This window comes from Nicotiana tabacum, chromosome 15 (genome assembly GCF_000715075.1).
Source record: "Nicotiana tabacum cultivar K326 chromosome 15, ASM71507v2, whole genome shotgun sequence".
In the NCBI taxonomy this organism is placed as follows: domain Eukaryota; kingdom Viridiplantae; phylum Streptophyta; class Magnoliopsida; order Solanales; family Solanaceae; genus Nicotiana; species Nicotiana tabacum.
Window position 1 is genome coordinate 19,745,374 of NC_134094.1, and position 14,203 is coordinate 19,759,576.

Genomic DNA, 14,203 nt, shown 5'->3' on the forward strand with positions numbered 1-14,203 from the left:
AACGGTAGGAGTAGGAGTATAATTTCGTCTCATTTGCTTATTGCCTGTGCACAAAACAAATTACTTGTGTAGGTGGGAGGTAATAAATATATGACTATAAACTAAATAATTAAAGTGTAAAAACCACCATTATTCTTTACTTGTCTATCAAGAAAATGTCAAAAGAATGACTTTAAAAAGAAAGTCTTCTTCTAATTTTGACCCTAAAACTCTTTTTTTGGTCCTTTTTTCCTACTTAAATAAACCAAAGTTACCAAATCTTTACTCTTTCCCCCTCCAAAAATTTACAAAGGAAAAAAACCCAAAAAATGTTTGGTGGAGGAGACAATGAAAACCTCGGACCATTTACCCAACGTCTGATGTTTCCTAATCTCCCCCTCCACCTCCTTCCCGGCGCTTCAATCTCCACCGCTACCGCCACCGTCGCCGGAGACGATGAGTTTCCTAAGCGGGACGAGCGTGTTCCGCCGTGGAGTAATCAGGAGACTAGGGATTTCATAGGTATTAGGGGTGAGCTTGAAAAGGAATTTTCTTTAGCTAAACGAAGTAATTGGAAGAATCTATGGGAGATGGTAGCTGCTAAGATGAAGGAGAGAGGGTATAGGAGAAGTGCAGAACAGTGTAAATCCAAGTGGAAGAATTTGGTCAATCGTTACAAGGTAATACATATATACTCCTTTCGTTCCAATTTATGTGACATAATTTGAATTGGTGCAGAGTTTAAGAAAGAAATGAAAGATTTTGAAACTTGTAGTTTTAAACACATACATTTGTGTAAGTTTAAAAATTTGTCATAAAGAATAAAAAATGGGATGTGTAAAGTATTTTGTTTCCAAATATAGAAATGTGTCATATTTTATAAATGGACTAATGAAGAAATAAATAGTGTCACATAAACTGAAATGTAAGGATTACATGTTTTATGACTATAATTCTTGGCATCATTTTATCTGTCTCGAAAAGAAATGACGGGTTTTGGAGTATGATGTGAATACATTTAATTTTTGGGTGGGAATTTAGACGTTTTCTTAACAAATTTTATGAAACTAGGTAAAATTACTATAAAGTAAAAATTTTGTAGTTAGAAGAATCTAAAGAATGTTTAAAATGGTCCTAACTTAAGAGAACTGTTTCACTCCCAATTAGTAATAGTACCAAAAAGCGTTCAATTGGTTTAGTGATGGATGGAGTTGAAATGAAGACCATGAGAGACTAGAGTTTTAATCCCGCAAGAAATCTAGATGATCTTTCCCATTTGCCTTGGCCTTATTGGGTGGTAGATTTATCCAGTACGTTTACGAATAGGAGGATGCAGGTACCCTGTGGAGTACTTGACTTGCGCATAAGCTGGACTGACCACTACTATTGTATAAAAAAGAAGAAGGTAGTATTGGTGTAAACAAATTAGGATAGAGGGGGTATCTAATATGTGCAAATGCAGTAAAAAATTCTTGTTTTGTTCGTTCTTTTTGATTGGCTGATACTGATAATCTAAGTTGCTCGGACTCGGGTGCGGGTGTCCGATACGGGTGCGGATCTAGAGGCCAGATACTTCATGATCTAAATTTAAAGATTCGGGGTTACGGATACGGGTACGGCGATTCGACTAAAAATAATTCAATTATTTAAAAATAGAGTTATAAAAATATGTCTAAATTATGAGACATTATGTGGAAAACTTACAAGGTATTCTGAGAAGGAGAAAATATTGAACAAGAGTAGAATTTTAGAAGGAGATAAAAAGAAAAGGACTGACATAGAAATTTATATATACAAGGTATTCCATTTTCTTTCATATCACCCTACCTTTTGATTTGTTTTCAAAAATCATTGTGTCTGTCCCAAATTTCTCCGTTGATTTTGGTCAAAGTACCCAAAATCGGTTGTCCAGATCCGACACGGATCCCACACCCATACCCACACCGACATCGTGTCGACACGGGTGCGACACTGAAAGTGAAGAGTCCGAGCAACTTAGCTGATAATATGGTCCTTTAGAAGTAAAATGATCTGAATTATCGGACAGTTAGAATTAATTTAGAGTATAGTTAATAAGGTGATATTTTCTTCTTGGGTTCATGTATGTGTATTCTAGCAACTATGAAAACTTTATTGAAAAAATAACAAAAAATTAGAGTAATATCTGCAGTCCTCACATTTTTATTGCTAGTTATCTGCTTTGGATTTTGGTGGCTTCAACTTGTATTTGAGAAGTGAGAAATTGAAGTGGGAGGAGAACCATGGGGTTTCAGGTTCAAATGCCAGTGGAGACAAAAAAATACTAGGTTATTTCTTCGTATCTGCCTAAGCCTTGGTTGACAAAGCTACCCGGTACCTATGCTGGTGGGAGGTAGCAGGTACGTGATGGAATAGTCAAGGTGAACGCAAGTTGGCCCGGATAGCACCAATTTTGTTAAAAAAAGTGAGATATTGAAATTGAAGTTACTAATGCTAAGTAAATTATTACTTCCCCTCACCCATTATCTATGCAGATAGGTTCACAGATTATATCTCCCTATTTCATTTGGGAGATATAATTTGATTGTTAGAAACAATTTATTCTTGGTGGTGTTTGGTTTGGGCTACGTTGCGCGAACTCTCCAATATGCTGCCGCACCTGTGTCAGATCCTCCAAAAATACACTACTTTTGCAGTATCCGACACGAACCAGGCAACAATTTCGGAGAGTCCTAGCAACATAGGTTTTGGGTCGATTGTTTGAACGGTTTCTGGTTTTTACTAGATCAGAATTGGAATTTGTGGACCAGTATTTGTTACAGATGTCATGTGTGAAGATTTGTTTTTGAGGCTTCCCTTTGCAGGATATAACGAATTGAGAGATGTTTTAACAAATAAAAATGCCTATCATATGTGCACATTCTGATGGAAATTTGCTTAGATGTCATTTGGAGTAGCTACCATGGAAGGATAAGTGAGTGTCGGTGATGTATTCTTGTAATTGACTTTGTAATTTGCAATAAGATCCGAAATCGTGTGTCAAGACTGCTTTTTTGGAGAGAAGAGAAGGGGTGTTGGACTTTTGGTGAAAAAGAGGAGTTATTCAGTGAAGCACTTTTTCTAAAGGAAAATCTCATTTGTTTCTTAGCTGGCAGTCAAGCTTGGCACTACTGCTAAGTAAAGAAAGAAAGTATCAGGACGAAGTAAACTTCATGGTTCATTTTGATGTACAATCAAATAGGAGACACTTGCTATAGAGGGTGTTTGAGTAAGCTTATAAGCTACTCAAATTAGCTTATAAGTATTTTTAACTTATATGCCAAAATCAGTCATAAGTTGGTCAACCCCCAATTTATAACTTCTCGGCTTCTAAGCATTTACTTTGACCAAGTATTTTACTATTTTAGCCCTAATATTTTTGTTGTAATTCTCAAAGTACTCTTCCCCAAATAGAACTCGCAAAATCCCTCTCAATTCTATATTCGTCGTTTGTTCTTCTCCTTGTATAGATACTTTCTAATTTGTAATTTTTGTAAATAACTTTAAGGACTTATTAGTCATTTTAACAGAAAAATGGCTTATCAACATTGTTTTAATCAAACACATGAACTGTTTATTATCGATTTCATCACTTCTACCTAAGCATGTAATTATTTATTTATAAAATCAGTTTCAACACAAAAAAGTGCTCTTTAGCACTTAATGTTTATCAGCTACTTCCAATCAACTAAACCAAACGAGCTCTTGGATTAATAATGATAAGTTGTCAGAAAGGGCTTTTTATTCTCCTCTACTTTCCTTTTCATACTACTAAAGTTAGACTTGCACCTTCTTTTGTTCAAAGAGGGGGAGAGCTTAGTGATTTGCTTCTCTGACGAAATATTTATCCTACATTCAAGTTACATAAAGTTGGAAGGATAGCAGAAAATATTTACTTGCTCCTTTCCAACTTTGGAGGCATTGAGAATGCTAATGCAAAGGGTAGTAGAAAATATTTACTTGCTCCTTTCCAACTTTGGAGGCATTGAGAATGCTAATGTTTTTTCATCTTTTAATGTAAACCAAACATAGGAATTATCAACCTTATTTACTTCTGTTCTTCTTGGGCTGAGGTGTATTGCATGAGATCCCACTAGGGTAAATTTATCTACCTTCCTTTAGCCAAGGTTCGTTCCCTTGGATCCTCTAGGGATAAGTCTATCTTCTACTCCTTTTATTCAATCCTTCATTGCCCTATAGTAGAGGATACACACTAGTATGATCCTCCTTCAAAGAAGACATCCAATAGTCCCACAGAAGGCTTTACTCCTTCATACTTGACTTTCATTTTCTTCGGTTCAACCGACTTGCCAAAAATGTTTCTAGATATTTTTTGGTAACTTGGAGGAAACAACTTGAGAAATAGTAAGAGTGATTTGTTTCTAGGAGTTGCAAAATGTTATCGCCGAGTACAAGTGTAGGGGAATATTATTCTGCTTCTTATTCCAAAAAAAGGAAAAGAACTTTTCATTCTTCCTCTTAAGAAAAGGAGAGAAAAGGACAGGCTGGGAAAGGGGTGTAGCTGATATCTACACAGAAGGCATAGCTAATGCTCTTGGTTAGTCCTCAACTTGACTAGTTCATGCTTACTAGAAGCTCCAACAACAACAACATATCCAATGTGATCCTACAAGTGAGGTTTGGGGAGGGTGAGGTGTATGCAGACCTTACCCTTACCTTGTGTGAGGTTTGACATGCTTACTAGAAGCTCATTCTTTTAAAAGGGAAATGCATGAGGAGAACTTTGATGTAGTTGTTTGCTGTTATAATATCTTTACCCTGCCCGGGGGAGAGAGATGATTGTGTCTTGGCTGAATTTGCAGAGCAAGTTAACAGATTTCTTTTTCCACAGGTCAACATATAAGTTGGTGAAATATTATTAAAAAGATAAGCAGGTCAATACCTCTTAACATCTAGAATAATCACGATAAACCTCATCCTTATTACAAGGGTTTTATTCTGTTTTTTAACAAGCGGTTTATTCATATCTGAAAAACAGTATCTGTTACATGGCCTTCTTTATATTGTCTCTTTTCGTCTTCTTGAGCCGAGGTCTTTCGAAAACAGCCTCTCTACTCCCTCGGGGTAGGGGTAAGGTCTGCGTACACACTACCCTCTCCAGACCCCACTAGTGGGATTTTATTGGGTCGTTGTTGTTGTTGTTGTTACATGGCCTTCTTATGATATTTTAGCCATTATTTGGCCGGGCTGCTAAACATATTTCTGCTGGAAAATGTGTTGAATCATGTTATGTTGACATTGGGCTGTGATCCAATTTGGATATATTCTGTCCATTTGGATCTACGGTACAATCCATAAGAGGCTAAAGGAAGAGGAGAGCTAGGACATTTTGGTAAAAGAAAAAGTGAGCGAGAATAAAAACTTGCCAAACACTGAAAAAAGCTAAAAGAACTTAAAAGCTGATTTGACCAGTTTAAAAGCCAATTCAAACACCCTCTAAGGTTATCGCTAAGATCCACTATCATCATATTCTGTTTTCTCTACAAGATACCCATTTCTCTACAAGATAACCCTAGGCCAATCCATGCTCGTCTCACCCCAAGGGTGAACCCTGTGGCTAGTCTCTGCACATGGCAGCTTTTTCATTTAACAAATTATGAGTGAGTTAGCTCATTCACTAATGTATCTACATGGAAGAAGGATCACTTAGCAGTTAGCATGTTCATATCACATTAGTCCTTAAAGAAGACATTAATGAACTTACAAACCTCTCATTTAACACAGATCATGCTTAGATACTATAGACTTGTCCGTTTATGCTATGTACTTCATCTCCTATAAATCACAACTAACATATGCAACTTGCTTTTATATAGAACACCAAATCACGAGTTGGATTATTCCTTACCTGTAGTCCTAAGCTTAGAAGGAAGTCTAGTCTATATCTGCCATACATCTATCCATGGTTTCCATAAGTCACAGAGAAAACGTGGCGCTTGGTCATGTATGTAATTCACTCCTATTAGTACATGTCCAAAATATATAGCGCCTTCACAGCTTTATAACATGTCACTTTGTGTTTATAAATTCATTAACTATTGAAATTCAACTATCCAGGAGTCTCTCTAGTTATAACAAGAGCTTTGCTTGTGATCTTACCTACCAGATTATCTCATTATCTAACGAATTGAAAAGCCTGCAAAAGAAGAAACTTGCAAAAGAGGAGAAAGTTACCCTTCTTATGTCTTGGATTTGCTCCGGAGAAACTGCATTTTTCCTTTAGATTTTGTTTTAATGGAAGCTTTAAACCTTCACAGGGCAAGGAATCATCTGATCCAGATAATGGCGGGCAATTTCAATTTTTTGATGAGCTGCATGCACTTTTTACAACAAGTACAAATAACGTACATCAACTACAACTCGAATCTGAGGCTGGTTCCCAACAAGCAAAAAAGAGGCCTCGGAGAACAATTAGAGATCAATCTTCAGAGGATGTCTCAGAAGATGAAGAAGGTTATGAGAGTGATGAAGTAAAGTTAGCAAAAAGCAAAGTTGCTCCCAAAAAGAATATTGAAAAAGAAAAGCGGCCAAGAACAAAAAATGCAGAGAAACCTTCAAGACAACCCAGCTTAGGAAGTACTAACAACAGTGGGAGAACTGTTGAAAATATTCAAGAAATGCTTAAAGATTTCTTTCAGCAGCAACTGAGGATCGAGATGCAATGGAGAGAGACAATGGAGAAGTGTGCTCGTGAAAGAGAAGTATTTGAGCAAGAATGGCGGTCGTCAATGGAGAAGCTCGAAAGGGATAGGATGATGATTGAACAGGCTTGGAGGGAGAGGGAGGAGCAAAGAAGAATGAGAGAGGAGAACCGAGCTGAAAAGAGGGATGCACTGTTGACGACGCTTTTGAACAAGCTCATAGGTGAAAATCATCCTTGAGATGATTCATTTTGCTCATGTTATATATTAGATACAATGAGAAATTTTCTGTTTGCTGGTTTATAGCAGAAGATTTAGGTAGGTTACAAAATATTTGAAGAATTAAGAGTTTGGCTTATATATAAGTAGGAATTACCAACACGGAGAAATTCGCAACTCAGATAGATATGCAGGTATCATGATACATGTTCATGCTTGCTTTCTTGTAAATATTTACAGGAGTTAATTAATTAATTAAGCTAAATTAGATGTGGATAAAAGGGTTGGCTTTGAGCTTTGGAGAAGAATGAATTGTTTGTGATTTGATAAAAATCATATGGTGTACTGTAAAGCACTCATAGTATTGGAATGTAAGCATTTTACAATGACTGTGTTTTCAAGATTTCAAATATGGAGTAGAATTATATGTTATTGTTGTTAATTATATATTGAAAGCTGCACTTTCCTGTCCCAATATGGTTGTCCTGATTTACATTGATAAGTAAAGCTATGGCTGAGAAAGCTTGATTAAAAAAAAAAATTGAATTAAATGGCTAATTAAAAACTAAAAAATAAAAATAACGACTGCAAGATTAGAAAGCTGTGCGCTTTTAAATTAACAATGATTGGAAAATCTTCACATGCTTGCCTCAAACTAAGCATATCAATGTTTTAGATTTGTTGAAAATTGACTTTAAGTGTAACTCCAAAGAGAGAATGCTCATACTGCTATTTGCCTATTTGGGTTAGTTTACTTGGACTGTATTCATATCAGTACCATATGTGAGATAAATTTCCTGAATGATCACTCAATTTTCATTATATTACATTAAACACACTGAATTATATTTTTTGTAACAAGAAAATCATTTAACTTTGCAAGCAGCTAAAATTACTGCATCAATCACAAAAGATGCTGATAAAGATTCAATTTCAAGTTTATAGGCAGAGTTACTCGATACATGAGGACATATAGCAGTAGCAGGTACCTAGAATAGTCGACGTGCACACAAACTAGTCGGGACACCACCAAAATTAAGAAAAAAAATAACTAAAGTAACGTTAACAAGGACTTGTCATCCCAACCCAGAATCCAAATTGAATCACAAATAAAACAAGAGAAGTTTACACCCTTTCTAACTCCATGATGTGTTTATCCAGTTGGTCCTTCAACTCTTCCCTCCATCCTTGGATCAGTCTCTCCTGCTTAGCTATGAGTTCAGTCTTTGTTTTCAACTCTTCTTCCATCTTTTCTATCTCCTGTACGTAGAAATTAATTAGAATCCATAATAATCCATTCGCGACCATAGGAAGGAGAGAATACGTCCTTTGGTAACCATCATACGAAGCAAAGTGTGACCTATGAATTACCTTTGTAAGCATCTCGGGTCTTGTAGGCAGATCATCACGTTGCAACCCAATCAAATGAAGTTGAAGTTTCTTGGCAGCTTCCATGAAATCTCTAGCATGTCTCTCTACATCGACTAAGGAACGAAAAAATTTCAATCTCGATCAGCAAAAAACAAAATAAATGAATTCCACAGCTAATAAGCCACCATTTGCGCTGTAAATTTTAACAAAACACTAATATGAAAATGAAAAGATACAAAAACTCTGAAGCATCAAAACAAGGCAACACAACTTTATTTCAGTGTCTCCATTCTAGAAAGTTCTGAAAAAGAACATTAGATGCAGCTAATGTTTCCAATAACACCGTAAGGAAAAAGCAACGACAAGAAGATTTAGCCGTGATGAAGTTATTAGTAGTTGGGTACATATAATTTTGCTTCAGCAATGTCGAGAAGCCTGGATAAATTTCCATGTAACCATGGTTCAAATCTCAACAAAAGCAAAAAATATTAGGTGATTTCTTCCTATTTGTCTAAACGTTAGTGGACAGAGTTACTCCCGCGCTGGTGAAAAGTAATAAATACTCGGTGAACTAGTCGAGGTGCACTAGAGCTGGCTTGGTCCATATAAAAATATAGTTTACTTGGATTCGTATTTCAGTAATGGAACTTTAGTGGTCTACGAATTAACAATGCAGCAAAACCTCAGGTGTCAAAAGCAAATGCTACATAGATTGAGCTCATCAAATCTATGAACATAAATTAAGGACGAGATAGAGTTTCAAAAATAACACTGATTGAACATATTCTGAAGCAAAACGGATGTTAGTATATATAAGATGTAAGTGACAGTTTGTTTAAGACATGCAACAACAACAACAACATACCCAGTATTAACCCACATCGTGGGGTTTGGGGAAGGTAGTGTGTACGCAGACCTTACCCCTACCTTGTGAGGATAGAGAGGCTGTTTCCAATAGACCTTACCCCTACCTTGTTGAAGACATAATTAAGTAAATAAATGTGTGCGCTCTCTAACAGTTAAAGCTTTTAGACGAGATGGTCACACACTTCAACATTGTATCAGAGCAGGCAAAGTTCCTAGGTTCGAGTCTTACCGCCACCCAATATCAAAAAGAATTTTCACGTGCTTGGCTCATCAAAAAGGATCAAGCCCGCACGTGAGGGCGTGTTGAAGACATAATTAAATAAATAAAAGTGTGCGCTCTCTCACAGCTTAAGCTTTTAGATGAGATGGTCACACACTTAAACAACAATAATCTATTTTATTGCTGATTTATCACCAAGCTTATCTTTCAAAAGACTCATCTCACAATGCTAGAGACACAGGATTTGCACTAATTCAAGAAAATTGGTAAGGATTGCTCAAACACCTATAGGCCTGAAATTACTCACTCTGATGATATGGATGGGCTGAACGGTCTATTGCCTGGAGTTCTCGTGCAGGCAAACAGGGTAGTAAGGCAGCCTCTAATGCCACCACACAGGCGATCATATCATCCCTTGAAGCAGAAGAGTTCATCTGTGGTTCAGTATTTTGCTGTTGATCAACATGATGTCTGTCAGCCATGTACCTCAAAGCAAATGCAGAATTGCAACCCTCACTTCAAAGACCAGTTGGAGATGCTATAGCCCTTAAGAACAAAAAATAACTGGATTAACATACCGACTTAAAAAGATTCGAAGAACGCCTCTATTCAGCTCAAATATTAAGAAAAAGTAATTCTCATTGTGCCTATGATTTATGCCTGGCGGCGTGTTAGCTAGCGCGTATCATCTTACGAGAAAAGATAGTAGTGTGGAGCAACAAGAAAAGGTATGTAAAAAAATGTCCTTGCCTCCAAAAGTTTTTGCAACTCAATTATATATGACGGAATCAGTAAAGATTTGACCTTTTATAACTCTAACTCACTAGAGACCCTTAGAGCAAAGAAAAGATGCGGAAAGACGAGATTGATATTTACTATCCTGTCTTCTTGCTTAACGTTATGTGTTGTTGCAGCTAAAAAAACTAAACTGTATCATCAAAGGATGACTTCCCTAATTAAACAGTAACAAGGGACTATATGCCCAAAACTTAGAAACAGGTTAGGTGGTATAGGCGCTTCCGGCTGAATTAATTAGCTCAACCTCAGAGACTTGTTTGCTTCACTTATCATCAAAGAGGGTATTTTTCTTTCACCAAGCCTATCGGAACTTCATGGTAAATGGATCTTCCATCAACCGAATAAAGAGGCTAATAAACTAAGTTACTGCGGACTAGACTGAAACTGATTTAGATCTCTTTAAGTTCATATACTACCTAAAGATAAGGCCAATGTAACCTTTCAAGATAAACAGCCAGCAAATTTAACACACACAAAGTCACAGTATTATTTGATTTCATGCAATTGAAATGTTGTCTTCAGAAATTGTACAAAGATACTGTAATAACATTGAGGAGACAACCATTCCCCATACAAGCTCTTTGCTGGATATAAATAGCAAATTAACAACTAGAAATTCAAACATATAAAAATCAATGTAACTTGGAAATTAAACTAGGTCAAACATACAGGAAAAGCATAGGCAATTTATCAGAGACGTTTCTCGACCATATCAAGTGCACATTATAGGACATTCATAACGTATTTCTCTTGGTAGAAATTCACTATAACATAAAACACATACACATGAACAGTTGGAGTTCGTAGAGAGGCTTAAAGGGCTTACCCCGTGTAAGAAGTTCCCAGACTAGTGCAGGGTAGATGGAGAGAGAGAGAGAGAGAGAGAGAGAGAGAGAGAGAGAGAGAGAGAGAGATAGAGAGAGAGAGAGAGAGATGTTATCATAAACAGTTATTTCCTTGTATTTTGACAAAGAGGCTAATGGAGTTCCTTGCATTATCACAAAGAGGCTGTTGGAGTTGGTAAAAACGTAAATTGTTTTATACCAATCTGATTTAATTGGTACCTTTCGTCCAATGAGGAAATGGGCCAAAATCAACAGACTCAAACCTATGTAGCTATAAGAACAAGTTGTTTAAGACAATGGAATCACCTGCTAGTAGTAATGAAAACGACGATATTGCATAAGATAACCATTCAACATACAAGTTCTTATCCGGATATAAAGAGCAAGTTGACAACTAGATATTCGAGAAAAAAACCAAAAGAAACTAGGAATAAGTAGGTGAGAATAAAAGAAAAGGACCAATGCAGGAAAATATTTGAAGAGTGTCCTGAACTATGAGGATTCATACCGCCAACCCTAACAAGCGGGAATTGAAGCATAATAGTTGCTGTTGTGTCTCGAACTATCAGGTGCATACAGGTCATCCATTTTATGATTCTTCTGAGTATAAATACAATTAAAATCGAACATATGCACATGAACAGTAGGAGTTCATGAAAACAAAAATTGTTTTTATCAAAGTGCAAATGTATATTAAATAAACTAGCAAACATCCAATACAAAACAAAGGTTTCCTACACCAACTTTCAATTATTCAATAGAACATAAAACACATGCACATGAACAGTGGGAGTTTGAAGTGCACCCGCTAGTTTGGGTAGGTGGAAAATGGCTGAATGGATGTATTATCGTAAACAACTTTTTCCTTGCATTTTGACAAAGAAGCTAATGGAGTTCCATGCATTTTAGCGAGGAGGCTGTTGGAGTTTGTAAAAACATACATTGTTTTATACCAATCTGATTTATTTGGTACCTTTCGTCCAATGAGGAAATGGGACAAAATCAACAGACTCAAACTTATGTGGCTATAAGAACAAGTTGTTTAAGACAATGGAATCACCTGCTAGTACTAACGAAAACAAAGATACTGCATTAACATTGCAGACACAACCATTTGCCACACAACTTTTCATCTGGATATAAAGAGCAATTTGACAACTAGATATTAGAGAAATAACCAAAGGAAACTAGGAAATAATTTACAAACAAGTTAATGCAGCAATTTATCTGAAGCTATATGTTCGGACTCTTCAAAAATGCTGACGGGTGAATTTTTGGAGAGTCCGAGCAACGTAGATCTGAAGCGTGTATCGTATCAACTATGAGGATCATATAGCCAACTAAAACAATCTGGAATTGAGGAGGCGTAGTAGTTGTTGTTGTACCTCTGAATTATCAGCCGACAGTGCATACCCTTGGACATTCGTTTACATAATCCTTTTGGTATAAACAAATGCTCATGAACAGTCATGGGCAAAGCCAGGGGCGGAAGGAGGTTCATTCAAACTCCCTTTGCCGAAAACAAACACTATATATACTCGGCCAGAATTATTTTTTATGCATATATAGTAGATGTTGAATCCTTGACTTCTTCGTATGTTTACTTCTTTATATTTTGAAACCCCTTACTGAATTATCTCACTCCGCCACTGATTACAGTAAGAGTCCATGAAATTGCACATCATTTTTATCAAATATAATCTATTTCCTACCTTTTAACGAGAAAAATGGGTCAAATTCTACAGGATCAAACCTAAGTAACTAAAACAAAAGAAGTCAGTAATCAAAACAAAGACACCACACCAGATACAATTTTCATTCTTGATCCTCCTTTTTTAAAAATTATCATTTCTAGGTTTTAATAATCTCATTACTAGCTATAGCATAGGAAAAAGGTACAAGAAAATAGCAAGAGAAGGCACTACAAAATGAAATGCCAAAATAATTCACGATTCAAATACAATTCCAAGAACAGTAGTCGTAACCATCATTTTAAATATAAATTAAGATATAAATAACAATCAAATATCTAATTTTATTTCCAACTATATAAAAATAACAAATGGATGTAGCCACTTTGCACGAATAAACCCTTTGCCCAAAAAAAAAAGAAAAAAAAGAAGGTGAAAGCAGAAGCATAGTAAAAGAACAAGTTTACAACTTCGAAAAAAAGGAGCTTTTACCTTGAGCTATGGCGTGTACTATGTAAGACTGGAATCAGTTGAAGTGAAGACAGGAATTTAAGCAATGGTTATATTTTTAGCCGGGAAGTACTGTATTAGTTATGGAGAAATAACAATGTCGATATTGTTTATATCAATGATTAATAATGAATGAATTGTTATGGTTAATTAATAATAAATGAATTATTATACTATATAAATTATTTATTTTTTAAAAAAATATTTTTATTTTAAAATATTTTAAAATCTCAGTATTGTTATTACATGTGTTTTTATTTTATATTTTATCTTGTATAAAATAATATATAATTTTTGCATAACTTAATGCATATACTATTTAATACCACCAATTAAATAATTTATTAGTTGTGCCGGCTAACCAAACACTTTATTATTTTATGCTATATTTTATATTTTAATTAACTAATCCAACACAATCAACGGATCGATACCTTAGTGAAATAAAAGGAAAGAAACTACTATCTCCAATCCATATTATCTTGTCCTTTAAAGTTTTTGCATTATAATTAAGAAAGTGTTATATATAGAATTGTATTTAAGGTGAATGTCTATATTTTAGAGAGATTTTAAGATTTGTTACTTTGTGGCTACGTCATTTTTTCCCTATAAATAAAGGAGTTCTATTTCATTGTAATTTATCCCAAATCAATAAGAATCATCTCTCTCTACTTTTCTCTGCAATATTCTTTTTCTACTTTTATTGTTTCATAACGCGTTATCAGCACGAGACTCTAACCAATTGAGTAGAGGCATCTGCTTTGGTCACCAGGCTTTGGGATATGTGCATGTTGCTCAACATGTATATAATATTGAGTATAATGATTGTCAATTATTCCATGAACTTCCTTCAGAAATAAATTATGGATTGAAGGTAAGTATTTTACCTTATTTTTATCTTCTTAACTCTTGAAATTTTATAATTTGATTTTAAATACAAGCAAAGACAACAAAGTTTGATTATAACTCTAATAGATTTTGTAAGAAATTATAACCACTCGAAGTGGTAAAATTTCTTTGTCT

The 14,203-nt window shown here is 35.4% G+C and overlaps 2 protein-coding genes across 2 annotated transcripts; one reads left to right on the forward strand and one right to left on the reverse strand.

The window, feature by feature from the left end:
- Positions 1-246: 246 nt before the first annotated feature.
- LOC107790133 (trihelix transcription factor GT-3b) lies at positions 247-7,264 on the forward strand. The gene is made up of 2 exons (XM_016612039.2): positions 247-659; positions 6,276-7,264. The coding sequence occupies exons 1-2, from the start codon at positions 309-311 to the stop codon at positions 6,897-6,899; spliced, it is 975 nt and encodes a 324-aa protein (XP_016467525.1). The 5' UTR covers positions 247-308; the 3' UTR covers positions 6,900-7,264.
- A 415-nt stretch (positions 7,265-7,679) lies between these two features.
- LOC107790132 (mediator of RNA polymerase II transcription subunit 28-like) lies at positions 7,680-13,294 on the reverse strand. The gene is made up of 4 exons (XM_016612038.2): positions 13,163-13,294; positions 9,644-9,882; positions 8,250-8,362; positions 7,680-8,138 (listed from the first exon to the last, which is right to left on the reverse strand). The coding sequence occupies exons 2-4, from the start codon at positions 9,816-9,818 to the stop codon at positions 8,004-8,006; spliced, it is 423 nt and encodes a 140-aa protein (XP_016467524.1). The 5' UTR covers positions 9,819-9,882; positions 13,163-13,294; the 3' UTR covers positions 7,680-8,003.
- Between the last annotated feature and the right edge of the window lie 909 nt (positions 13,295-14,203).